This window comes from Euprymna scolopes, chromosome 35 (genome assembly GCF_053919585.1).
Source record: "Euprymna scolopes isolate OS-2025 chromosome 35, ASM5391958v1, whole genome shotgun sequence".
NCBI lineage: Eukaryota > Metazoa > Mollusca > Cephalopoda > Sepiida > Sepiolidae > Euprymna > Euprymna scolopes.
Window position 1 is genome coordinate 69,680,675 of NC_136516.1, and position 27,983 is coordinate 69,708,657.

A 27,983-nucleotide genomic window follows, 5' to 3' on the forward strand; every position below is an offset into this window, starting at 1 on the left:
TTGCTTGTTAAAAACACCTTTCTTCTAACTTTTTTAGCACATCGATATAACAACCAGTAAATAAAAATTCTTTTAAAAATATCACCTAAAAGCTCATGCAATCCCTTCTTTATATCTATTATGGGATAAGCTGGTATACCTTTTATCGGATAATTGAATTACCCAGAGACTATGAATGTAATTACATTTAACACTTTATTTGAACCATGATTCATGGCAGTTATGGCCCAAGAATCATGACGTATACTTCTGTAACATACTTTTGTTAATACACGTTTTATAAATTATATCACTGCATTTGTTTTCATTATTACCTGAAACGCTACAACAATATCATAATAATATTTTAAAATTTAACAAAAGATTATATCTCAGTACTAAAAGGTCGTTTTCTAAAGCAACATTCCTTAAATTGAACCAAAGAGAGGAGATAGTTTTATTGTTTGTCGTCTGTGACACTCTTAAAATAAAAACTATTTATTTTATTTATAGCTTGATGTGCCCCGACATCTCATTCCGTAAGTAATTACTTTTTGATCAAATTGTTTGTTTCTTTTTGAAATAATAGTAACAAATTCTCCATGTAACATTTATAAGGATTAATGTAGATTGCATCTGCATTCTAAAAGTGTTTTTTTTTCTTTGTACAGCATAATATTATAGTTTTTCATGACGAGGTTTTGATGCCTATAATGCACAACATTAGCTAAGTTTTTTTTTTAATTATATTTATGTCTTAAGAATCGATGTTGGTGCTGCGTTTTCCTAACATGTGAAATGTTAGATCATGTAAGAATGAGGGCCGTCAACCATTGGTTGATTTAGTCATGTGATCATATAACCAGATTCATCTTGACAGCCCAATTATTTCATACAAACTATTTCTATATAAATATAACATCCTAGACATGTTTTCTTTGTTGAAGTATTGCCAGTCAAAGACAAAAAAATCTCCGCCAGAAAGTCAAGTGGTTTTGTGACTTCTGCATAAAATCACCTTTAACCCTTCAAATGACATTAAAACTTTTCCATTCAAACATTGCCCTTGTTATATAACAGGGTTATTCGTCACTGATTTGTTTGGTTGGGCGTTGTTTTTCTAATGGCATTTTTTTTTTTAAATAAGATTAACATTTTTTCTGTGGTTAGATACTAAATGACTTGTTTGCTTAGCTGTGTGTGTGTGTGTGTGTGTGTGTGTGTGTGTGTGTGTGTGTGTGTGTGTGTGAAATTATTTGATCACAATTTGTTGAAAATCAAGTCTGCCCAAAAAATAAACTATTTTAAAATTTTGTTTTCACAAAAAAATGTGCTTTATCGACGATATAAAAAATATTGCGCAGAAACGAGTTTAAGCATTTTTATTTTTGACAATAAATATCACTTTTTAAAGTTGTTTAAAATAAGTTATTAAGCAATTAAAAAATATTGTTTAATAAGTCACGTTTAAGTCTGTTTAAAATAAGTCATTAATCAATCAAAAAAATATATTGTTTAATAAGTCACGCTTATTCGTATTTACACACAGCATAATATTTGAAATCAATTAGATTTTATATGAAATTTGTCAAACCTGCATTATTGTGTGATACAAGGGGAATAACTCTAATAACTATTGAAATATTGATCTCCCTTGATCATTGAATTAAACTACTTATTATCAAAGTTGTCTCCCCCTGATGCTGTAAATTACTTCCTTTTTGTTGTAAACTTATTTTTGTTTTTACGACAATTATATTATGAGGCATTTACTTAATAACATCTCTTTACAGCAAAACAAAAATAAGAGTACTTTTATGTTTATAGTATTTTATGACTTACTATTTACGATATTATTTTACGACTGTTGATGTTTACGACTATTTACGATCAACTTATGGCAGTCATGGAATCTTTCGTGAAAGAGATAAAACGTGTTCGGTAAGTTGTAAAAAAAAAAAAATTAATATCATACTCTTTTTCAAATATGTCGTACAATCATACATACTTGATTTCTGAATTTTGGACCATATTTGAGGTTATGTCGCAATTATCTATTTTGAAAACGGGTTCATTGATTTCTGAATTTTGTATTTTTCTTTTTCGACAGATAAATTACGAGTATTTTATTCAAGTATATTAAAAATAAATTAATTAAGTACTAAAACATAACATTATCACTGGAAACTTTGGGGTTTTTTTTCTTTTTGCTGAATTGAAGTTGTTTTAACTTGATATTTGTTTTCCGGCTTCCTTTCCACTTGAATGTGGGCTTAAAAGTGCACGTGTCTTTACCATCTCACTGGACCTTTTTTATTTTTTATTTTTTATTTTTCACCCCAAACAAGACATGGTGTCACTTTGATGTAGAGGGTTACTGTCTAGGACATGATTGCAGCAATGCAGGGATACTGTGTAGGGAGTTGAGCAGCAAGATATCTGTTTATTTTACACTTGAACTTCTGCATGTCGGGGAAGCAAGAACCCGGAAATGAATTCCAAAGTTTAACAGTTCTGGAGAAGAAACTGTTAGAGTAGAAGGCTTTCTGGGTTTGTATTACTGTACACATAGATTCGAAAAAGTTGTCAAAAAACAAATATATAACAAATAAATGTTATCAAAGGCAAGATAAGTTACTTTTCTACCAAACTGGATATAATTTTCGTGTTTTTATTCAATTTAACATGTTTATTCAGCTCGAAAAGCATACAGTGTTTACCGATGTATTGGAAAATTCAAGATGGCGGCCGATTCTCTCTTTAACACTGTAAGTTCAGGAAAAGGTGTTATAAATAATAAACTAGACAAAATACTATTAAAAACCACCGAATATATGTCAAGTTATGTCACGGTAACATATATTGAGCGAATTTCTAACAGTATTTTGTCTAGTTTATTATTTATTACACCTTTTTCCAAACTTACCGTGAGAGAATCGGCCGCCATCTTGAATTTTCCAATACATCGGTAAACACTGCATGTTTTTCGAGCTAAATAAACATGTTACATTGAATAAAAACACGAAAATTATATCCAGTTTGGTAGAAAAGTAACTTATCTTGCCTTTGATAACATTTATTTGTTATATATTTGTTTTTTGACAACTTTTTCGAATCTATGTGTACAGTACAGTAATACAAACCCCGTCGAGGAGGTTGTAGTTCGTCGGAGCATATACGATTAAAATACTTGTAAAACAAGCAGAGGGATGCAACATTTTGTTGATGGGATAGTGGCTGAGCAGTAGGTGTAAGAATTTTTAGGGAATTTTTGACACCCCTAACACAAAACTGCGAATAAAATATTAAAAAAAAAACTCGTAATTTCTCCCTTTAAAGTGAGTTGTTTAATTTCTTTATGGAATATACTTCCAAAATAAACTATTAAAGTTGTTTAAAAAATAATAGAAATATTATTTTTTATTTAAAAAAAAAAAAAAAAAAAAAAAACAGTGTTTACAAAGTAGATCTTGTTTCTTGTCTAGGGCAATGAACGCCGTTTCCCCACTCCCGACACACCCCACCCCTAAAGCTGGGCACTTGAGAATGCTTGAGTACCACATATGCCTGAGCAATTAGATTGGGTTGACCTTCCTCCGAAGGGTTGAGGGTACCGGATTGACAGTTACTGGCTGCTGTTTCCGACTGGTAGTACAGGAGCCCTAACTCTTTGGTAGCGCTTAGAGCGGCTGCTCCATCAACAGTTGAATAATATCGGGATGTTTGCAGTGCCATGGCGCGCATGGAAAGGGACCCTGCACTCATCCCCGGTGGGCTTTCCTGAGGCCACAGTCCTAGTTGATGGAGGGTCAGCTGATGGTCTACTTGTGATGCATGTGTGATATTCTGCATAACCTCCTGTTCGGCTTCCCCTAACCCAACTGAAACTCGTTAAAAAACATGATGACAGTACAATCTAAAAATAAGCTTAAACCAGGATTAGGGTCAAACAAATCCAACTTGCCTCCTCCCTTGAGGCTTGCATTCACAAATATCCGTGGGCTTAGAACTAATTTAGCTGATGTTGAAGCATTTCTCCTAACAAATACCCCGGATATCTTAGCACTAAGTGAGACTAACCTACACTCCTCCATCCCCTCTAACTACTTTAACATGCCTGGATATCTCCCACTCTGCCGTAAGGACTCTGACAGACATATGCACGGACTTGGAGTTTACATTCGTAATACCCTTCCCTTGACTAGAGAAACAAACCTAGAAACGGATGATCAAGCCTTTATGTGCTTTAGACTAATCATGCAACACAACATTAGCTACTTTTACTTTCTCTACCGCTCTCCCTCGACCCAAGACTGCACCATAATAAACAAAGTATCTGACAGCATAGACACAGCACTCTCCTTCGACACTAGCGCCCAAGTACATGTATTTGGCGACTTTAATGTCCATCACAAAAACTGGCTTGGATTCTCTACTTACACAGATGCAGCAGGCAGCGCAACTCATAGCTTCTCTGTATCTCACTCCCTAGCGCAAATTGTTACTTTTCCAACCCGCTTCCCTGATCAGGAAGAACAACACGCATCACTATTAGATCTGTTTTTGACCACAGTTCCTGATGATTGTGTAACGAAAGCCGACAGCCCACTTGGGAACGCTGATCATGCGGTGAGAATGGTTGAAATCGCCCTAAACTCTAGACCCAAAACTGAAGAGCCAGTGCTCAAAACAACGAGATATTATAAAAAGGCTGACTGGGAAGCTATCAGAGATCTTATCAGAGACGCCCCATGGGGAAATATTTTTTCTCTTCCTGCTGAACAGTGTGCAACCGAGACCACTGAATGGTTCAAAACTGCAATCGAAGCGCATGTTCCCATGCGGAAATTCTATAGCAAGCCCCACTCTCCCCAATGGTTTACTTCGACTTGCGCAACTGCCATTGCTCAAAGGCAGCATGCATTCCGCAGGTTTAATCGACATAAGTCCAGTTCAAACAGACAGAAGTACATAGAAGCTAGAAGTAACGTTAAGAAAGAAATAGCGACAGCTAAGAGGGAATTTACGGAAACCACGAAAAAACGCATCGAAGCACAAAAACTAGGAACTCGTGACTTCTGGAAAATCTACAACAGTGTAGTAAATAATGGGCAATCAACAATTCCCCCATTAACCGACAATCACGAGGTTCTTTGCTCAGCAACCGAGAAGGCTAACATGCTTGCCAGTCGGTTTGCCTCAAACTCCACACTGGACCCTCTAAACCACCCCCTACCTCAATTTCCTATGCGGACAGACGCCACGCTAGACGACCTGAAAATCACCCCTGCTCAGGTGCATGCTATCATAAAAAACCTTGACACTTCCAAAGCATGTGGACCCGACCTCATCCCAGCTGTGCTATTAAAAAAGTGCTCAGCCGAAGTAGCTCCAGTTCTCTCCAAACTCTACAACAAATGCCTTAATGAATCTTGCTTTCCGAGCTGTTGGAAAACTGCTTCTGTAGTACCAGTATTCAAGAATTCTGGCGAAAGAACTGACCCATTAAATTATCGCCCTATTAGCCTCCTCCCACTTTTTGCCAAAATATTTGAGACCTTAATTAACCATGCTCTAGTCCAGCACCTTACAGATGCTAAACTTCTGACCGACCGTCAATATGGATTTAGACAAGCCCGTTCCACGGCAGACATCCTCACTGTAATCTCTGAACGCATATACCATTCACTGGACAAAGCGGGAGAGGGACGAGCGGTAGCTCTAGATATATCTAAGGCTTTTGACAGGGTATGGCATGAGGGTCTCCTCAGGAAAATTAAATCATATGGTATCACTGGTAGAATACTTAGCATAATTAAATCCTTCTTAGATAAGAGAAAAATCCAGGTTGTCCTCGACGGTCGAACATCTAAACAGTGTGATATAAATGCGGGAGTGCCTCAGGGGTCTATTCTTGGACCTCTATTGTTCCTGATATTTATTAATGACCTCCCCGACAAAACTGCCTCTGGGATGGGTATATATGCTGATGACACTACACTCTATAACAGGCATGACAGGAAAACAAACGAACATATATCTAAAGTAATGGCAGAAACACTAGAGGATGACCTCCAATCAGTAGTGGAATGGGGACAAAAATGGATGGTAGCGTTCAATGCCACCAAGACAAAACTGGTTTCATTCAATAATTACAAGAAACCTTCTCTACCACCTATAGCAATGGCCAACGACTCTTTATCTGAGAGTACGTCTCTCAAGCTCCTTGGCCTAACGTTCACTGGAAACATGAGTTGGAACAGTTACATCGAGGGCATTGCCAGGGCCGCTGCAAGGAAGGTGGGCTCTCTCTACCGTGCTAGAAAACTTTTAACACCCGAAAGTATCCTGTACCTCTATAAGGCCACTATTCGCCCATGTATGGAGTATTGCTGTCATATTTGGGCCGGTGCATCGGCTACTTGTCTCTCGCTCCTTGACAGGGTTCAAAAGAGAGTCGCAAATCTGATAGGCCCTAAACTGGCATCAAAACTTCAGCCTCTGTCCCATCGTCGAAACGTTGCATCCCTCTGCCTGTTCTACAAGTATTATAATGGTGAATGCTCTTAAGAACTGCAAGCACTTGTGCCCCCACGACGTGAACACCCTCGACAGACCCGACAAGCTGCAAAATCCCACCCCACACTGTAGAGATCCCTAGATGTAAAAGATCCTTCTACTCCAGTAGTTTCTTCCCCAGAACTGCTAGACTTTGGAATTCCATTCCGAGTCACTGCTTCCCCAACTGTACTGATATGCATAAGTTCAAGTGCAACGTGAACCAACATCTCGCTGCCCTAATCCCTACATAGTACCCCAGTAGATGTTTCCCCTGATAGTAGCCCCCTACACCAAAGTGGCAATGTGCCTTGTTTGGGGTGAAAATGTAATAAAAAAAATAAAAAATAAAAAAAAAAAGTGCCGGCGCGCCTTCATGCACCCATTTTTTTTTTTTTTTTACGTAATGAAATCAATTGAATTTTACGAGTTAAATATTTTTCAATTTTTAAACTTTAAAAATCTATCAAAATTTTTCCGTTGGTTCAATTTTTTACGATATTTTCAGGGTCAATGTGAAATTTTATGCTCTTTCCAATAAATCAAATATAATATTTTAGACAAACGTTTTTTTTTTTTAAATTCACCCCCCCCCCCCATTTTGAAATGTCTATTAAAATTTAAATAATTAATTTACTCCCTAAAGTTTTATATATCACAAATTGAAGATAAAAGATCAATAAATAAAATATTCTAATTAAAAAAAAAAACGTGCTTTTTGGAAATTTACATATGAAGTCCAAAGTGTAAAACCTTTTTTTTTTAAAACCATGTTTATTTTTATTTATTTTTATTTTTTTAAGTGGAAGCTTATGTTATGCTTAGATTGTCAAGTAAATATTGGACGCTGACGACAATTTTTTCTATTTCATTCAATGTTTTCTTTTATTAGATATTTAAAAAAAAATCACTCGATAAAGAAGAATTAAAATATATTAAATCAAAAATTCATGTATTTCTTTGAGAAAAGAAAAAAAATTCCTTTTAAAAGCAAAAACTTATAAGTAAAATGTGACTATTTTTTCATCTATGGGGACACATATTTCTTCACGCACAAGGCTAACGCAAATGTGTGGTTTTTACATCCTTCTGTCCATCCGTATTTCAAAACAAGAACAAACACCGCTCTGGCGTTTCACTAACACTGTAAAAATGCTTACGTAATGGCAGTATTTTCAAATAGTTGGTTAAAAAAATTCTTTTATTTAAAAAATACATGGAATTTAAAATATAAGTATGGATAAATTCTTAACAATGAAGAATGGAAGTACCCATTGAATAGTATTTTTTATAGGTAAGTGATTTTTTGGAATTTATATATACATATATTTTATCAAAGCAAGTTAAAATTCATTGATTTTCTTTAAATCTTTTTTAAAGAAAACCGATTTAAAAAACAAATATTGCATAATTTGCTATTAAACCTGTTATTTTTTTTTAAATTTGGTCTTTGTTCCTTTAATTGAAAAAAATTAGGGTTTGAATTACATTTTTCAATTAGTTATAAGCTTGGAAAGATAGGAGGTCGAATTATTCAATTTTTTATCATGCATTTTTAATGTCGTTTTCTGACTCTGCTAGCCTAGAAGACAGTTCGGGACCTATTAGGTTGGCGACTCACTTTTGACCCCTGTCCGTGAGTGAAAGACTAGCAGCAGATGCACCAGCCCAAATATAACAACAATACTCCATACATGGACGAATTGTGGCCTTGTAGAGGTACAGGATACTTTCAGGTGTAAGTAACTTTCTAGAATGGTAGAGAGAGCCTTCCTCACAGCAGCCTTGACAATGTCCTCGATGTATCTATTCCAATTCATGTTCCCTGTGAACATTAAGCCAAGAAGTACTTTCAGGTAATGTATCATAGCTATTGGTGGTTGAGAAGATTTCTTGTAATTATTAAAGGAAAGAAGCTTAGTCTTGGCAGCATTGAGATGCCACCATCCATTTTTGACCCCGTTCCGCTACCGACTGGAGGTCTTCCTCTAGGTTTTCTGCTATTGCCTTAGATATGTGTTCATTCATTTTCCCCCTCATGCCTGCTATAGGGCGTGGTATCATCAGCAAATATCCCTATCTCAGAGACAATTTTATCAGGGAAGTCATTTATGAATATCAGGAATAATAAAGGTCCAAGGATCGACCCCTGAAGTACATTCGCATTTATATATATATATTTTTTTACATGGAGGACACCACTTATCAAGGCCCAGAAGCCACTCGGGGATAAGGGTTATTGCATGTACAGTAATCAATGGGATAGTATCATAGTAATCGTTAGTATTGGAGATTTGATAAAGTGTCTTACTTAAGGGGGTGGTTCAACTGGAATTTGTTTATGTTGGACTTGAAGACATCCAAGTTGTAGTCAGGTGGGAAACAGGCAAACAGAAGAGAGTTCCACAGTCGTGCACTTCTAAGAAAGAAGCTCTGCTCATAGAATCTATGCTTTGATTTAGGCACAGATAAAGAGTGGAGAAAATGAATGACAGTGGTTTCAGCTAGACGAGTGTTTATTGTGAAAGATTGGCGAGGGGGGACCAAAGATTGAAGCTCAGGCGAGCACTTGCCATGGAAGTAAGAGGTTGCAGGGAAGAGAAAAGAGCATCCCCCACTAAGCAACGAAGTCTATTTTGTACTCTGTCAATGCAGGATAGGCTGTTTTTAGCAGCTCCTGCCCAGATGTGGCAGCAGTAGTCCATTAGATGTGTCAGAAATTTCGTGAAAATACTGAATAATTCCACCCCATCTTTCCAAGCTTATAACTCCTCGAAAAATGTAATTCAAGCCCTAATTTTTTTTTTTCAATTAAAGGAGCAAAGACCAAGGTTTCATTAAAAACAAAAACAAAAAAAACGTGTTTTTTTTTTAAAAAAAGGTTTTAAACTTCGGGCTTTACAGATAAATTTCTAAAAAACAGTACTTTTTTTTTTGTTTTAAATTTGAATATATTATTTATTGAACTTTTCTCTTCAATTTGTGATATATAAGACTTTGGTACATAAATTAATTATTTACTGTTTAATAGACATTTCAAAATGGGAGGCGTGAATTATTCGACCCCCTGTCTTTCCAAGCTTATAACTCCTCGAAAAATGTAATTCAAGCCCTAATTTTTTTTTCAATTAAAGGAGCAAGGACCAAGGTTCCATTAAAAAAAAAAAAGAAAAAACAAATAACGTTTAAAAAAAAAAGGTTTTAAACTTCAAACTTTACAGGTAAAATTCTAAACAACACTACATTTTTTTTTTGTTTTAAATTTGAATATATTATTTATTGACCTTTTCTCTTCAATTTGTGAGTAAATTCATTATTTACTTTTCGGTGAGTAAATTAGTTATTTACTTTTTAATAGACACTTGAAAATGGAGGAGGGGCGTGAATTTAAAAAAAAATGTTTGTCTAAAATATTATATTCGGTTTATTGGAAAGAGCATAAAATTTCACATTGACCCTGAAAATATCGTAAAAATAGAATCAATAGAAAATTTTGATAGATTTTTAAAGTTTAAAAATTGAAAAATATTGAGTTCGGAAAATTCATTACTGTTTTAAAAAAAAAAAATAAAACAACTTTAATAGTTTATTTTGGAAGTATAATCCATAAAGAAAATAAACAACCCACTTTTAACAGAGAAATTACGAGATTTTTATATTTTATTCGCAGTTTTGTGTTAGGGGTGTCAAAAATTCTGATACACCTAGTACTCCATCCTTGGACGTACTTGACTTTTATACACATAGAGAATTGCATCAGTAGTGAGATATCTTCTGGAATGGTAGAAGGATCCCACCATTTGAAAAAAGAATGGGAGAGATTGGAATCAGAGGGATGGCTGATACGGATAACAATAATAAAAATGGTTGAAATATTAAGAAAACCCTTGAATGTGGAGACTAATATATATGAGCTACAGACATAACCTGGACATATAGAAACTGCTCCAGTTGTAAAACACGAAGAAACACCATATGAAAATTGTACAATCAAAATTTTCTGGAATTTTTTTAATAAAAATAAAATATCAAGTAAAAATGAAATTTTTACTGAAAAACATTAAATAATTCCGATTAAAAAAAAAATCGATGTTTTTAAATTCAGATTTAAAATAAAATTTTATAATTGGAATTTATTAAAATTTTCTGGCATGGATCTTTACAATGCCCCCTCCCTTCGCTATATTTTTTTCTTTCTGTCTTCTTTCAATTTTTAAACTACTAGATTATCTGAAAATAAAAATGCATAAAATTAAATATTTAAAGATTTTATAGGGAGTGCTCAGTTTCTAATAAAACGTTCTAGTAAATCGATCCCTCATTTTGGAATCAGTCGATGTTCGAAGACGAAACTGCTTTAAAAAAAGGCCAATCTGGCAACTCTGTTAATCCATTCTTTTCAAAAAATAAGAAAAAAGTATATTTCTTTTTCTTCCAAATTTTCATACATTTCCTACAAGTTTTGATGACGCAGAAGAATAAGCAACTCAAAATGTTAAATAAAAGTTCACCTTATACGTATTCATTTTTTGCATAAAATAACAAATAAATTATTATTTCATCATTTTTAATTGTTTTTAATATTGTAAATAAATTGTTATTATTTCATCATTTTTAAATTGTTTTTAATATTGTAAATAAATTGTTATTATTTCATCATTTTTGAATATTTTAAATTTGTAAATAAATTGTTATTTCATCATTTTTAAATTGTTTTTAATATTGTAAATAAATTGTTATTATTTCATCATTTTTAAATTGTTTTTAATATTGTAAATAAATTGTTATTATTTCATCATGTTTAAATTGTTTTTAATATTGTAAATAAATTGTTATTATTTCATCATTTTTAAATTGTTTTTAATATTGTAAATAAATTGTTATTATTTCATCATTTTTAAATTGTTTTTAATATTGTAAAATGGTCACAATGTGTTGGAGTACCAACTAGGTACGTGCAAAATGAATATCCAATGCTCAAAATGTATGAACGTTTTGACCCCTCTCTTTGCTTAAAAATTCACTAAAAATCAGGAAATTAACTTATTTAATTAAATTTTCAGTGTTTATTAAATAATGATCACAGAATATAATAGATCCATTATTTTTATTTGAATCTTAGTAGAAATGTATTATTTTGTTTAAACAAAAAACATCTTTACTAAAGCTAAGGTTTTCAGTAGTAAAAAAAAATGCATGAATTGATTTTTTTTAAATGAAAATAAAGCATTGTAAATTGTAACAATAAAAAAAGAAAAAACTAGTTTTTTCAGGAACATTACAAAAAAGGCCCCTCTGTCCATATTAATGAATTAGATATAACTTAAATAAAAATGAATTTCTTGAAATATCAATATTATCATTGAATTAAGCATTGTTTATTTAATATCTTCACACAAAAAAATATAATTGCAAAAAATATTTCTACTTTTTTTTTTTTTAGATTACATGTTTCGCATAATTTGTATATGTAATATTCTAATATTTTCCTTGCTTGAATGAACGTGTAACATAATTTTTATATAATCTTGAAAAATAATTATTTTTTTAATTAAAAAGCCAGAATACAGAAAAATAATTAAATTAAAAAATGGTATAAATTATACAAACATTCATGATAGCAATGTACGGATGCAAGTTTGGGGGGGGGGGAAACCAGCACCCCCTACCTACCTCTAACTGTCTGACGTCATTTTCAGACAGCCTTTTGACTTTTAGACATTTTGAACTTCTGTAGAATTAACACTTAGACGATTTTTCGTTTGTTGTGATTGTGCGAAACCAGAATCTCTCACTGTTGGGGGCTAATTAAGCTATTTTTATTCAAACAAGGTAAATAATTCAACATGTTAGGACTTTACTAATTATCTTTGAAATAGACACAGAAAACTAATATTTATTTTTCAAAGGATTTTTACAATGAATTTATTTAACTTCAAAATTTAGTTGAATCTGTCAGCTTCCGAATGTCGCCGTGAAAACATTTTCCATTATGAATTTTTTCTTTTTTTTTTTTACATGTACAAATATTTTTTTCCTTTTGGAAATTAACTTTAGGCTTTAATCTTTCAAATACAATTAAAAAGTAGCTGGAAAGATAGAAACAAATTATGATAAACCGACTTTCAAAACTATGTCTCCCTATTTTTCTTTTCACCATTATTGCTTGTACCTAGTATCAATTAAAGACTTACCTTTAAAAATTTGATTTTTAAGAATATTCGGGACTGTTTTGAACAAATATTATTTTTAAAATTGTTGCCGACAAGTAGTTTTTATATTAAGACACTTATTATTCAATGCATTCACTGGTCGCCATGTTTGTTTTTGCACAGGAGCATTTAATTTCTGCACATGCATCATTTTGTGTGTAGAACATAGATCAGATGTTTGCAGAAAACATGATTTTTATCCTCTTATAGTTAATTTAGTATTGTTGTCAAATCAGATGAAATCTCTTTAATAAGTATATCTTTTATAAGTATATATTTTTTTTTCAGCGTGAGTTCTGTACTAAACAAAGATGTAAAACAATTTGGAAAACAGTTTTTATTTGATGGAAAAGATGAAACCTGCTGGAATTCGAGTGAAGTAAGTGAAAACGATTCAGAAAATAAAACTTCTGAAACATCTTTTAATATAAATAATGTCAAACCTATTTTTTATCAAGCATAATCTTTCTCTCTCTCTCTCTCTCTTTCTCTCTCTCTCTCGATAGTCTGTTACAAGTGGTCTCCCCTTGTGGTAGTCAGTTATAAGTTATCTAAGCTTAAATCTGATTATTTCAGGAAGACTAAATTTAGGCAGTGTATGTAGATGCATGCAGAACAGGAGATTTCATTTGTTGGTCAAATTGAAAAAATTGATGAGAATGCTTGGGTTGGTAAATATAGAACAGCTGAGATAGGAAAAAAAATGGGAGGAAGTGATAGAAAGATGGATTTGAGAGAAAGAGGCATAAATAAAGGCTTGGTTAGAAGTAGATTAGTTTGGAAGCCCATTTCTAAACCTATTCACCACCTGCTAGCATATAAAGTGGATGTTAAACCATATATAAAAATGATGACCATAAGTAGATTAAGTAATAATTGAATATAATAGTCATTTAATTTTAGTTTTTTTTGTTTTGTTTTTCTTACTAGCGAGGGGTACCCGGCGTTGGCTGGGTGTTTCGAGGTGTGTGTGCTCGGGCGGGGGTGAGGGGGATATGTTAATCAAAACATAAGAATAAGCGAAGTAAATATATTGAAAAAAAAACTGACGTAAGGCAAACGAACGATGTTAAATGTAAAAATGGGAAAAACAAAAAAGAAAACGCGAAAAAGGAAACAGGAAAACGAACGTTAAAACTTCTTTAAAAAATCTGAAAAATAAAAACCAAAAAAAAAAACACTGGCTTAAATAACCCTATTTCAATATTAAAATTTAAAAAATCAAAAAAAAAAGACAACTCACACCATGATTCGAACCCAAAACCTTTAGATAATGACCTCGCGCTCTAAGCAACTGAGCTAAGACGACGTCCACAAAATTGGATTGTTTTTTTTTTTTAATTTAAACTAAATCATGTTCTGACGTCGTATGACGCATGTGTAGAAGCGAACTTGTCATGAGAGGACAGTTTTTGCTGACCCCTCCTTGTAGAAAACTGATGATTTCAGGGTGAAGAAATTAATGTTTTTGGCCAATTTTTCGATATTTGTCAGGCGAAGGGTGGAACTTTAAAATGATACTGATCTCATGAAAATCTGTGACCTGTGTCGAAAGTTTTTGTGAGACATACAAACACACATACATACATACATACAAACAAACATACATACACGCATTTTCGCTTTTATATATAAGATTAAAGAGTGAAACGACTTGTTTTATACTTAAACTTTCACTACATAAAATGATTAGAGAGAGTGAAGATCTTTTTCCTCTTCATCACTCCTCGCAAACACAGCAATTCCCCCTAATTTTTTAAACATTCAAGTTGAACTTGCAAGAAGCGATACTCGGATTTTATAATCTCGCAGAATCAACAGACAATCTTTGAAAACTTTAAATAAGGAGTATGAGACAACTATTTTGTAATTTTAAGAGTTTGAAGTCAGAATTTCTGGAATCCTAGGACTCGCCAATCCTGTTTTCTACAATTCTCTGTTCTTGTAATGGTTAAACATAATAAAATGTGAACAAGACAGAAAAACTGATGAAACTGATCAATAATTATAAAGCATTTAAATGTAAAAATGTAGATTTTATGATTGTTGCAGTCATCATTGTTGTATGGGTTAAATGAAATAGTAACACGTAGATAGACATTTTTTCTGAAATATTATGATATCCATTTCCAGTGGATGTAGTGATATTGGAGATTTATAAAAAAAAAAAAAAAAAGTTAAAACAAAAAAGCTTCATTTCATTTTTACTTTTTATTGTTTTCGGTTTTCCTAACAACTCATATATTTCCACATTGTTAATAAATTAGATTGAGGAATTTATTTTATTTTTAAAAATGTGATGAGCCCAAGAGGGAAAAATATATCATATGATGCCTCCATTCAGTTTCAAAAGACAAAGGATACCCCCTGTAGGTGCAGCTGCACATGTAATTGTGAGACAAGGGTTGTTCAATCTCCAACCACACCTCTCCTGAATCGGCACTGTTTGAGTCCAGTGGCAAGGAGAAGTTCAGGACGACTGGAAACAATGCCAAGATAAGTGGAGAGCACATACATGGCATATGGCCACTGAAGTGTAAGGGGATACAGTGATAAGGACCAGGTTTATAGGCGGTAACCTGGGTGGGGAGTTGAGTAACAAGATGTCTGTTTAGATTACATTAAAATTTCTGCTTGTTGGTACAGTGATGGAAACAGAGCAAGGAGATCATTTGAAAAGCAAGCAGTCTGAGGAAAAAAACTATTAGAGTAGAAAATCTTCTGGCATCTGGGAACCTTTGCAGTGAAGGGGTATGATTTTGCTGCTAGTTGGGTGGGTTAAGAGTATTTTTGTTGAGGGAGGAATACAAGTACAGTATGTTTATCAGAATACATTCTGTGGAAGTACTTGTGAAACAACGATACGACAGAGAAGACATTTTTTGTACTGATTCATATTATGCACTGTAACATCAAATAAAGTAAGCAATGAAAATTCCTTTTGTGTTTTTCGAGTCTTCATGTGTGAAGCAGTCTTTAAGGGAAAGATGTTTCCAGAGGAAAAAGATAAGTGTTTCCCTTTTAGTCTTATTTAACGTGGACCTGCTGTAAAGAAATGGGGCTAATCATGTTACACGTGTTGAGTGTCCCGATTGCTATTGTTATAGTTGTTCCAATCATCAAAGAATCTAGAGTGACCCAATCACTACAGAAATGATCAATAATCAAAATCAATCATGCAAGGTTAATGACTTTTAAAATTTTTTTCGTTTTTAGTCAAGCTTCCTATTGAAGACTAACATATAAAATTATTTTGTTAGATTTTCAAAGTCAGATTAAAATAACATTTAAGCTGACAACTGAAAATTTATTTCGGATTAGCCAGTTTTCATTTATTATTGTTGTTTTTTTTTTTTTTTTTTTTTTTTGTTTTTTTTTTTACAAAGGCATCACCACATTATCAAGGCCCAGAGGCCACTCAATGATAAGGGTTAAAGAGTGTACAGTAGAAATTGGTCAATATAGTAATCATTAGTAATGAAAATTTGGTAAATTTAATAACTTATATGGAACGGCTCATCAAGAACTTATTTACTTTAGACTTGAACACAACCATATTGTAGTCAGCCGGAAAGCAGGAAAACGGAAGACAATTCCACAGGCGTGCAGTTCTAAGAAAGAAGCTTTGTTCATGGAATCTATGTTTAGGTTTAGGCACAGATAAAGAGTGGGGGAAATTATTGATAGTGTTTACAGCTAGACGAGTGTTTCTTGTGAAAGTTTGGCGAGGGGGGACCATAGATTGAAGCTCAGTTGAACACTTTCCATGAAAATAACGATACATCAGAGACAAACTCGCAACATCTCTTCTGTGAGATAGAGGTTGCAAAGAGGAGAAAAGGACATCTCCTACGAGGCTACGAAGTCTATTTTGAACTCTATCAAGGCAGGACAAGTCCTTTCTAGCAGCTCCTGCCCAGATGTGGCAACAGTATTCCATCCTTGGACGTACCTGGCTCTTATATAGGTAGAGAATAGCATCAGCAGTGAGATATCTACTGGATCGATAGAAAGATCCCACCATTTTTCCAGCGGCCTTGGCAACAGATTTGATATACGTGTTCCATTTAAGATCAGGAGTAATGGTCAAGCCCAGAAGCTTGTCAAAACTTGAGGCCTCCTGAAGACGAGAGCCATTCATTTCAATTGATGACAAATGTGGATTAGAATGTTGATGATGTAAAGAGAGAAGCTTGGTTTTAGATGCATTAAAAGTAACCAGCCACTCCTTTCCCCATTGTACTACGTGCTCAAGATCAGAGGAGAGAGAATTGGAGAGAACTTGGTCGTTTACTGTCTTAGATGTGGTACCATAAATGGTAGTGTCGTCAGCATAAATGTCTACAAATGATGTAAGGATATGATTTGGAAGATCATTAATGTAGATCAGGAAAAGAGTTGGGCCCAGGATGGATCCCTGAGGGACACCGGCATTAATACTGTGAGCTTCTGATTTTTGCCCCTCAACTACTACTCTTATGAACCTATCAGAAAGAAATGATTTAATAATTGAGAAGACTTTTCCAGCTATACCATAGCTAGCGATCTTATGAAGTAAACCTTTATGCCATACCCTATCAAAGGCTTTAGATATGTCAAGAGCAATTGCCCTAGAAAGATTGCCACCGTCGAGAGATTTGCTAATCCTATGCGATATAACTGTAAGGACATCTGCTGTAGATCTAGCAGAACGGAAACCATATTGAGTGTCACTAAGAAGGTTATTTTTGTTGAGATGTTTGATTACTTCTGTATTTAACACAGATTCTAGCAACTTACTCATGACGCACAGGAGACTTATTGGCCTGTACTGAGAGGGGGATGAGCGATCACCTGAATTCTTAAATACAGGGCATACTGATGAGATTTTCCAGGGAGATGGGAAACTATTCTCCTTAAGACAACGTTTAAACAGTTTTGGAAGTATGGGCGCTAATTCAGGTTGAAGTTTTTTGAGTACTATAATTGGAATACCATCAGGGCCAGTTGCTTTACTCGAATCAAGGTTTTTGATTAGCTTCGCAACATCACGTACAGATATACGTATATCACATAGCGTGTTTTCTGATACAGGAGGAAATATTGGGGGTTGGCGGTCTTGGTCGCAAAGGGTAGAATTAGCTGCAAAGTTCTTGACAAAGAGTTTGGCTTTATCTGATGCTGACGAGATTACCTCAGGTCCATTGATAATAGTTGGGATGGAGCACACGCTTCTGTTCAGGATTCTGTTTGCTATTTGCCAAAACTGGTGGGAACCAAGCCACTGCTCAGCTACTTTGGACTTAACAGATTGAGCATACAACACTCTTGCGTTCCTTATTACTTTCTTACAATGGTTGCTGGCAGTCCTGAAAACGGCTTTAGTTTCCATACATCTATTACGTTTGAAGCAGTGGAAAAAGTGATTTCTGTGCGCAATGGCAGCAGCACATTCTGGAGAGAACCATGGCTGGCTGTTAGGTTTTTGCTGAAACTTTTTAGAGGGTATGAAATGGTCAATACCTACAATTAACCATTCAGTTAGGTCTAATACTATAGAGGACACATCCTTTTTAAACATGGAATGCAGAGGTAGATCAGATATAAATGTACGGAAGCTATCCCAGTCAGCCTTAGTGTATCGATATACTGTACGATGAAGAGGTACGTCTGGGGACTTATTACATTTCATTTTTATCTTAATTGATACAACAGAGTGGTCGGAAGATCCAAGAGGCGACAGAACAGAAACTGAACATAGTTCAGGGCAAGTTGTGAGAAAAAGGTCTAGTAGGCTCGCATACTGGCCGTCATTATCGGGCACACGGGTAGGTTCCTGAACAATCTGAGTGAGGTCATAGGCAATGGAGAAATCATGACAGAACCTCCCCTCATCATCGGTCTTGTTTGAGTGGGTCAACCATTCGACGTTGTGAACATTGAAGTCTCCACATACGTGAATGTTAGCTGAAGGATAAGTAGAAAGGACTTGGTCAATTTTCTCAGATATGCTTTGAAAGATAGTAACTCCGCTGTTGTGGGGGCGATAGAGAGTAAATATAAATGCAGTAGTGTGAGCTAAAGCAACCCGGAAGCACATATAGGGTAAGTTAGGATCTTCCCTGGAGATGTCCCTCCCACATGGAAAGCTATCTTTAATATAGGCACATATTCCATGCCCATGGCGATCTTGGGGGTCAGATTTAGAAGTTAAGTTAGAGTATCCTGAAATTGCAAACTCATCTAGGGAAATAGCCTGTCCAATGCCAGTTTCACTTAAAAATAAAAGGTCTGGTTTAGTCTCCTGTAATTGGGTTTCAACCTCTGGAAGGTTAGAACGAAGACCCCTGATGTTGGAGAAGGAGACATGGTAGTAGGGGTCTACGTTGGAAGTTGGAGAACCGGGTTTAATCGTGTATTTTTTCTTGAAACTTGTCATGATGAAATTTTGGAATTTGTGGACTAGGTCGACAGATTTACTTAGAGCAGGACAGAGAGGGGAAATTAAGAGAGAAAAAGAAACGAAGAATTTTTTTTTTTTATTTGTAGCTAATGATAAGGTAAAGCCGTGACAATTACCCACTAGTATGGCATTGAGAGGCCCCACCAGAAGCTACTGCATGGTCCAGAATCCATTCACCAAATGGCAATACAGCAGCCCCAGTACTTTGCACCTGCTGATAGGACAGCCTCCTTAGTGGTTAATCCAAGGTTCAGGTCCCTGACTATCAGGCGGATAACGTCAGCCCAGACAAAACGTTTACCTCCAGCACCCTTACTAGTGACATGGCTACAAGGATAGACATAGAAACAGAAAATTTCCATCTCAGCCAACTGTTCGCAAAAATACTGCCAACCTGTTGTACCATGTTATTGACAATATAAAATACTTAGCTACAGTTTATTTTAAAAGAAATTGCTAATATGAAACATTTTAAAATAAAAATCAACATGGGGAATAATATATTTTAAATTGAAGAATATAATAGGAGTTATCTATCTTAAGCTTAAAAATGTGCAAACAAAATTCAAAAACTAAAATAACTTTACTGAAAAGCAGTCCACCATCGTAGATTGAATAATGAATTGTATACAAAATTCCCTACAGATTCCTGAAATATTGTTATTTTTTCAGATTTTTTTGATGACGATTAATAATTTAGATGGTTCAGACTAGTGTTCTCATCTTGGATATTATTCTCACAACATTTCAGCCAATGTAACCTTCAACCTTCTTCACATACACCCACAAGGACCTGTGACACAACAGATAAAAGTGCTAAGTAATGATCAGTTCTATGTGACAGTCTTCTTTGGGGTTGAAAGTTCAATCCTAAGTACAGGAGATACTTAAAATGCAATTATGAATTACTTAAAGCTTCTACCTGGTCATGGTTGATGGAATGAGATCAAGCTACCACCATAGGTCAAATAAAGGGTTTTGTTTGAAATTCCATACAGATTCCGGGGTTTGACATAAAGATTTCCGAGTTCCACAAGATACACCTGAAGAAGGTCGTAAGTTACACCAACCGAAACGTTGTTACAATAACAGCCAAGATGAGAACAGTTATTCAAATAATTCAAATGAAACAAATTATCAATCCTCCTCTCGGCAATTCTGAAACACAATACTATTATTTTACTTTTTAATGTTTGACTTTTTTTTCTTCTTTGTTTCTGTCTGCAGGGTTCTCCCCAATGGATTCTTATTGATTTTGAACGGCCACTTTACTTGGAAGAATTAGTTATTCGTTTCCAAGGTGGCTTTGCAGCTCTGGAATTTTCAACGGAAAGTATTGCTACTAGCGATCCTAATGGTTTCCGGATTTTGCAAAAGGCCTACCCCTCAAATGATTCTTCCCAACAAATATCCTTTTTCAAGAAAAATTGTTGCTTTGGTTACAATTAGGATTGCAAAGTCGGAAGGTGTAAAATCCGACTCCAACTTCACAATCCATGTTACAATTGCACAGCTAAATTTGCAATATTTCTTACATAGCCAGTAAAATAAGCCAATAGTACTCATCCTAGGTAGGTTGAACAAGCTTCTTCTAAAGGAGGAAGTCTCAAGGAAATATCAGATTCACAAGCAGTCCCCAGTCGCATGCATATACCCGTCAGGAGAGATAATGACGTTAGGTTTTCAGAGTTCTTGCAGAGAGGTGTTGATATCTTCCTACATACAGTGCCTGATATTCCCAAATGGTTACCCATCTGGTACTGACGAGGGTCAATATTGCTTAACTTTAGGGATCTAATGAGAATGGTGTGTCAGTGTGATTGTGCTGTATATATATATACAGCATTTTTTAAATAGTGCCATTTTTCCTGTATGTTCTTCAAATAATCTCTGACTATGTTTTAAGATGGAGTACTTTTGCCACATCTGGAGAGGTGTCGCTCAAACAAAGCACTTTTTCCTGCATTGACAGAATAAAAATCAACTTTGAAATCCAGTGGGGAATGTCTTCTTCGGTGTCCTATAGCCCCTTTCTCACAGAAGAGATGCTGCTCAGCTTTACTCTGTCATTATTTCCCTGGTAAGTGAACTCCAATCTCGGGTTCTCCCTGTAAAACATTTGCAGTAAAATCTTGTCCAACTATAACCACTGTAATGAATTTTCCTTCCTTCCTTTGTTCAACCCAAACTAAACAGAGCTTCCATGAACAAGCCATAAACATGGAAACATTGAAAAGGCTTAAAACATCTCAATAATGGCATACATAGAATGAGCTTGATAGTCTATGAAAGAATCTTTTTAAATTTTTTAAATTTAACCAAAAGTAAGTTATGACTATTTTTATGTTGCACACATTATTTCTCTTCTTTGAGATCATATGCATTTCGTCACATTTTCTGCACTGCTTTTTCAGTAAAAATGCTATATTTTTGTTAAAACACAAGATAAAGCAATGACATTTGCCATATAAATGTACTTTTGTACAAGGAATCCGAATATTGCACTAAAAATCTCCAGAAATTAATGGCTTCCAAGTAATTTGCAGTAAATTCACATAAATATCTTGCAATGTATTTATTAAAAACAAAAGAAGTTAAAATACTGAAAGTTGAATTGTACTGCATTTTATATACAAGAAACTGAAATCTAATACTAGGACTGTTTAAAAATTGATATATTGCAAGATTTATTTAGTATTATTGTAGATTAATACCTTCTGCTTAATTATCCCCACCTGCCTCCCCCAAAATATGTAATTCTCTTCTTTTTAGGCAATTACATATGAACGCACTGAAAACTTGACAGAAATGAAAAACACACACACACACACACACACATATATATATATATATAATATAAAATTGAATGTAAAACAATCTTATATTTCAGGGCCATCCTAACGTTTTAAGACAGTTAACCAATTTTATTTAATCCTTTGCATTTTTTTAAGACGATTATGTGTGGCTTTACGAGGATCTTTGTCAAAGGAGGAGGTTTGCCACTTGGACTTTGAGTTAGTGATAGGGCTAGGGGCAATAATGTGTAAGCATCCTAAAAACTTGGCTGAAAGAAAAAAGTAAAAACTTTTATTTAAGAGTGGATGATTAGTTTCACATATATATGAAATAATCCACTATTTCCAGCTTGCTAGTGTTTTAGGGCAGTTAATCAATTTATGAGAAATCCTGTGGCATTTTCTTAGGGGTGCAGAATCTGTTTTTTAGACGATTATGTCTGGTTTCAAGATCGTTTGTATGATGGGGGCTTATCATTTGGACTTGGGGTTAGTAGTCAGTTTATGGAAGGGTTTTATTTTGAAGTGTGTGCCATTCAGACTTAGAATTAATGGTAGGGTTAAAGGAGTTTTTTTCGGGGGAGGGGGGTCTTCACTTTTAGAAGGTGGGCATGTCACATGAATCTAGACTTAGTTTTTCTAGGGTATTAACACATAATTGCCTAAAAAAGTAGAATCTTATTTAGTTTTTAAAATTGGCAGCTAGAAGGTTATTTATTACTACAATTAAAGTTTGAAAGTTGAGTATATTTGAAAATCAGTTGCTTGAACCACTATTTCATAAAAAAAACACAAACAGCATAAATTTTAAACAAAAAAGTGTTTTTATTTTTTATTTTTTAAAATTTTTTTTGCAAAATAAACATGTAAACATAATTTACAAAATTATTGTTGATTAAACAATAAATATTCAATAGCGGCTGCTACAGGCTTATTGCTTATAACTATGACAACAGAATATTCTTATTCTTTTCACTCTCGAGTATACATCCGACACAGACACACTAAATCAACCGAGGACCACATCACTCTATATAAAAGCATATAAGCTATCAATAGATATACACTCGGGAGTTGAAACAATGAAAATAATATGCTGTTGTCCTAGCCCTACTATAACTGAGTGATGAAGTCAGATAGTTTACTTTCGTTGAAAAGGGGTTAATATTTTAAGGGGAGAGACTAATTAAAAATTACTGCTACCAAAAGACAAATCAACATAGAATTGTCATTTTAACACATAAAAATAATAAAAACATTGATTTACTTATTGGTTTAGAAAACAATGTTTGATACACATATTGCTGAAGTCTTATTTTTAAGACAACAAGCATGAATGGACCCATTTATTTCATATCCGACAATAAGAGATTGATGTTTTTCTGATTGTGTTCCAAATTTCATGATGGAATTCTTCATACAAATGTGGTACTGGATTTTTAAAGACAGGGGTGGGAGGAGGAGTCATAAAAAGTTACCAAAATTATATAGTATTATAAGTTTTATAGCATCAAGAGTTTCATCATTTTATTTGTTAAAAACTCTTCAAATATATCATGTTGATTTTTATTTATTAAAGCATGTGAACAAACAAAATTATGGCATTTTGAGGATTGAAAGTATTCTGGTTTTTAAAATATGACTATTTTTGTAGAACTACTTTGAAATTTGTAATCATCCAAATCGTTTTATGGTTGATGGGTATTGCTACATGAACAGAGTTTCTTTCCACGAGGTACCTGACTATGGAACACAATCTCATGGACTTGCTTCCCAACAAACTACAACATGGTCATTTTTAACTTTAGTGTTAACAAATTCTTGTTGAACCCTCCTCTTCAATAATTAATTCTTCCAAGTTTCACACATTGTCTCCAATTATCTCAACCTGTCACTTAATCCACCTAACAAACTCATTAGCCTTTAACCTTGAGTGGCTTTTGGGTCTTGATAAGCAGTGACTCTATTAGTAAAATTGCTCTTATTCTTTATGGGGGCCATCTATGAAAGACTGAAAATAATTAAATGGTTAGGTGTTATATTACTTTTCATAATTATGTGTCACTTTGATTCCAAGAATCAAAAGTGGGTGGAACAAGTTTTGGTAACTTCTGCCATTACTAATTAACAGAGATTAACTACTGTTGATCAGAGGAAGTGTCTATCATGTGTGTGTGTCTAGTGTCATGATATACGAAAATGAAATCTGACTAGGGTTGAGGACCTTCAGTGATAAATGATATTCAAATATGATAGATAATGTGATTCTTAAAAGCAGATGTTCTACATCTAACAGCTCACCACCATTCTTTCAACGTAGCCATACCATCAGAGTCTCCTGTTCTGTACCCATCTCTCTATACTGTCTAGATTTAATTTTCCTCCATCATCATCAGATCTAAGCCTGTTTTTAAATCTCACATTACATATCCATTGCATTATTCTCATATCATTTCTCTCCATGCAGCACATGTCCTCAACTCTCACCAGGTTTCACTGTGTACACATGCCTGATAGGCTCTTCCCTTGATCAACAGTAGTAACACTCTGCTAGTTATTCATGGGAATAATAGAATTAAAAAGAACAACAAATAACTCCATTAATTGCTCTGAGATTTGAATTATATTTTACAGTAATTATCAGAAAGTGCATATTCTCTGTAGAATAGAGAAGTCATTCATTATAGAGACTGGATTGTGGGAGATTATATCAGAACCCTTGTACCACTTTCCTGCAATTCGCTCTTACGTCACTATTCTACATTCTTTTTCCAATTCCTGTAGGATGGAGGAGGACTCGAAACCTGTGTTGTTAAATTACTTTCTCACTTTTCTGCCACACACTTTCTCCCATGATGTACCTACTAGTACACATCAGCCAAACTTAAATTTCAACTCCCTATGGAATTTTCCATTCCAACATAATTTAAACCTTACGGGACATTTCCAATATTAACTTTATTTCACATCTGCATCAAAATCTTACTTCAAAATGAGTGAATGTTCATAAAACAAGTTATTTAAAAATTTATCGATAGAAATACATGATAGTTCAAAATAAATTAACAAGAAAACTCTTTGGTATACTTACATATCAAACAAAAATAAATATTTACACCAAAAATGACAGAAAATTATCAAATAGAATCTATATATTAATATGATAGCGTCTGTTATTTTCTGTGCTACTCTTACATCCAGCTCGTTTAATTGTTATGTACTTCCATTTCTTGTCATAAATAATTTTACCAAGAATTCTTCATAAGTTTTGGTTTCGGTTTCGATTATAGCTGGAGGCACTTAAGTCATCTATTATTTTTTTATAAATAATTCTATCAAGAATTCTTCATACATTTTGGTTTTGGTTTTGATTATGGCTAAAGGAACTCAAGTTATAAATATATATACATATTTCTTTTTCATAAGTTTTTATTTCGGTTTCGATTCAAGCTAATGCACCCAAGTCATATAGATATATTTTTTTATTTTTGAAATCGCAACTTTATAATATATAAAAATCGATTGAACATTAACTCTATAATAATATATACAAAATCTGTAAGAATTAAGATATCATATTTAAGTCTACTTTACAGCCAGGCTTCGCTGGGCGTTTGTGCTAGCTTAGATAAATTCTTTTGCAGTTTTAACAAAAAAGCTACAATAATATCAGAGCGTCTCCATTTACACTGAACATCTACAGAATGCCAACATCAATATATTACATATGAATGAGTCGTCTGTGGAATTTCCATAGGTCCTGCTAGTTTTAATTATCACCATAACTCCTTTTTTTTCTTTTTTTTTTTTGTATATTTTATGGTTTATGGGCTATTTTACGTCTTTAATTTAAAAGAGTTACACAAAAGGTAAAAAATGGAAGATAAGTTGGTTGGTCAGTTTGAACCAAGCTAGAATTGGAAATGTACAAAAAAAAATTATTTTTATTTCTAACTAAAATTCTGATCTCATATATTTGTAAGTAACTCATATATTTTTTTGTTTGTTTTTTTTTTTGTAAGTTTTACTTCAATTAGTTGTTTCAGTTTTTACTTCAATTAGTTGTTTCAATTTTTACTTCAATTAGTTGTTTCGATTTTTACTTCAATTAGTTGTTTCAATTTTTACTTCAATTAGTTGTTTCAATTTTTACTTCAATTAGTTGTTTCAGTTTTTACAGTAAGATACGCTCACAGTTCTTACTACTCCTCTGATAGCCCTGCTAGTTGAATAAATAAATTATTAAGGCATATCATGTTAATGAGAGTGTACAATCTTCACATTTCCTGTAATAAGACAAAAGAAACCTGAAATATTCATCTGGATCAAATGGTGACATTGATTAATGAAATTGAAAATGAAAAAAAGATATTTCATGACATGGATCATTTTATTATGAAAATAAATAACTGGGCATATTTTTTTATGTAAATTTTGTTTATGAAATCACTTTTTATCATAATCACTCTGACCTCCATTTGGCCTCAATTGAAATGAATGGCTCTCATCTTGTGGAAGCACCATGTATTGACAAGCTTCTGGGACTGACCTTCACACCTGATCTGAAATGGAACACTTACATCAAATCTATTGCCAATCCCCCTAGAAAAATGTTTGGATCATGCTACCTTTCTAGTAGGTATCTCACAGCCAATGCTATCCTCTAAAATGGTGCACTGTTGCCACATCTAAGCAGGAGCTGCTCGACGTGCCCTATTTTGCTTTGATAGAGTTCAAAACCAGCTTTGAAACCTAGTAGGTGGTACCCTTTTCTCTTCCCTGCAACCTCTTTCCCACAGAAGAGATGATGTGAGCCTGTCTCTGCTCTATCATCATTTTCATGGCAAGTGCTCGTCTGAGATCCAATCTATGACCCCCTTCTTACAAAGTTTTCACAAGAAAAGCACTCCTCTAGCTACAACCACTATCAACAATTTCCCCCACTTTCTATCTGTGCCTAAATCTAAACACAAATTCCATGAACAAAGTTTCTTTCCTAGAACTTCCCACCTATGGAACACTGTTCCAATGGCTTGCTTCCTGGTCCATCACAATATGGTAGTCTTCAAGTCCAATGTAAATAAGTTCTTATTGAGCCATCCCCTTTAATAATCCAAATTCTACACAATCTACACTAGCACCTTACATTCTTTAACCCTTATCCTCAAGTGGCCTTTGGGCCTTGATAAGTAGTGACTCCCTTGTAAAAAAAAAAAAAACAAACAATAAGGGAAAATCTCACTTTTACTGTGTTAGATATAAGGATAATATTGAAATAAAGCGATTTGTTATTTTTAGTTATGGAAGAAAAATATATTAAGATATATCACAGTTTATGAATTTTTAAATGGAATTACAGTGAAATAAATAGAATTTTCTTTTATATAAAACCAAAACAGGTTCATTTCTCTATTTTTATTATTGATAGTTTTCATCCTACAAAATATATTTAATTCTGACTGGTGATATTCTATTATCAAATGTTAGTTTATGTTTTTTAAGAACATTAGCGATTCATTTGATTTAAATATTTTTGAAAATATACTTTATTCTGCTTGGAATGTTTTCTATGTTTCTATCATCTTCGTTGTCAAATGTAATTCTTTTGATTTTTTTAAAGGTTGAATTGAGAAAATAGTTAAAAAGGGAGATCCCCAAAGCGGCATAACAACAAATAATGATAAACTCAAATTTTGTTGATATTTTCCTTAATTTGTTTCTTTTACAGATTTCCACTTCCAAACTGTCCTCATTCACAGCTCAAAGTGGTTTTTAATATAAGCGCAGATTTTTACGGACGTATAACAATTTATGAATTGGATATAGTTGGCTTTCCAGAATGTCAACTAAATCCTGATGATAATATATGAACAGAGATAAACAGTAACAATAAATCTATTCAACAACTTACATTGTTTACATTTATTGGTCTTTATTTCAGCAATTTATTTTTTAATATTGGAACTTGTAGATGTAAGTAAATCATTGCATGCATAT

The 27,983-nt window shown here is 33.7% G+C and overlaps 1 protein-coding gene across 2 annotated transcripts; it reads left to right on the plus strand.

Moving 5' to 3' along the window:
* Positions 1-1,707: 1,707 nt before the first annotated feature.
* On the plus strand, positions 1,708-27,896 carry LOC145259911 (nuclear receptor 2C2-associated protein-like). 2 transcript variants are annotated; one of them, XR_013864227.1, is made up of 4 exons: positions 1,708-1,920; positions 13,038-13,128; positions 20,419-21,271; positions 27,715-27,896. XR_013864227.1 is itself a non-coding variant. In XM_080117848.1 (4 exons), the coding sequence occupies exons 1-4, from the start codon at positions 1,850-1,852 to the stop codon at positions 27,760-27,762; spliced, it is 390 nt and encodes a 129-aa protein (XP_079973974.1). In that variant the 5' UTR covers positions 1,708-1,849; the 3' UTR covers positions 27,763-27,896. The 2 variants fall into 2 exon arrangements, 1 of the variants encoding a protein (XP_079973974.1); XM_080117848.1 differs by having other exon boundaries at positions 20,419-20,598.
* The last annotated feature ends 87 nt before the right edge of the window (positions 27,897-27,983 follow it).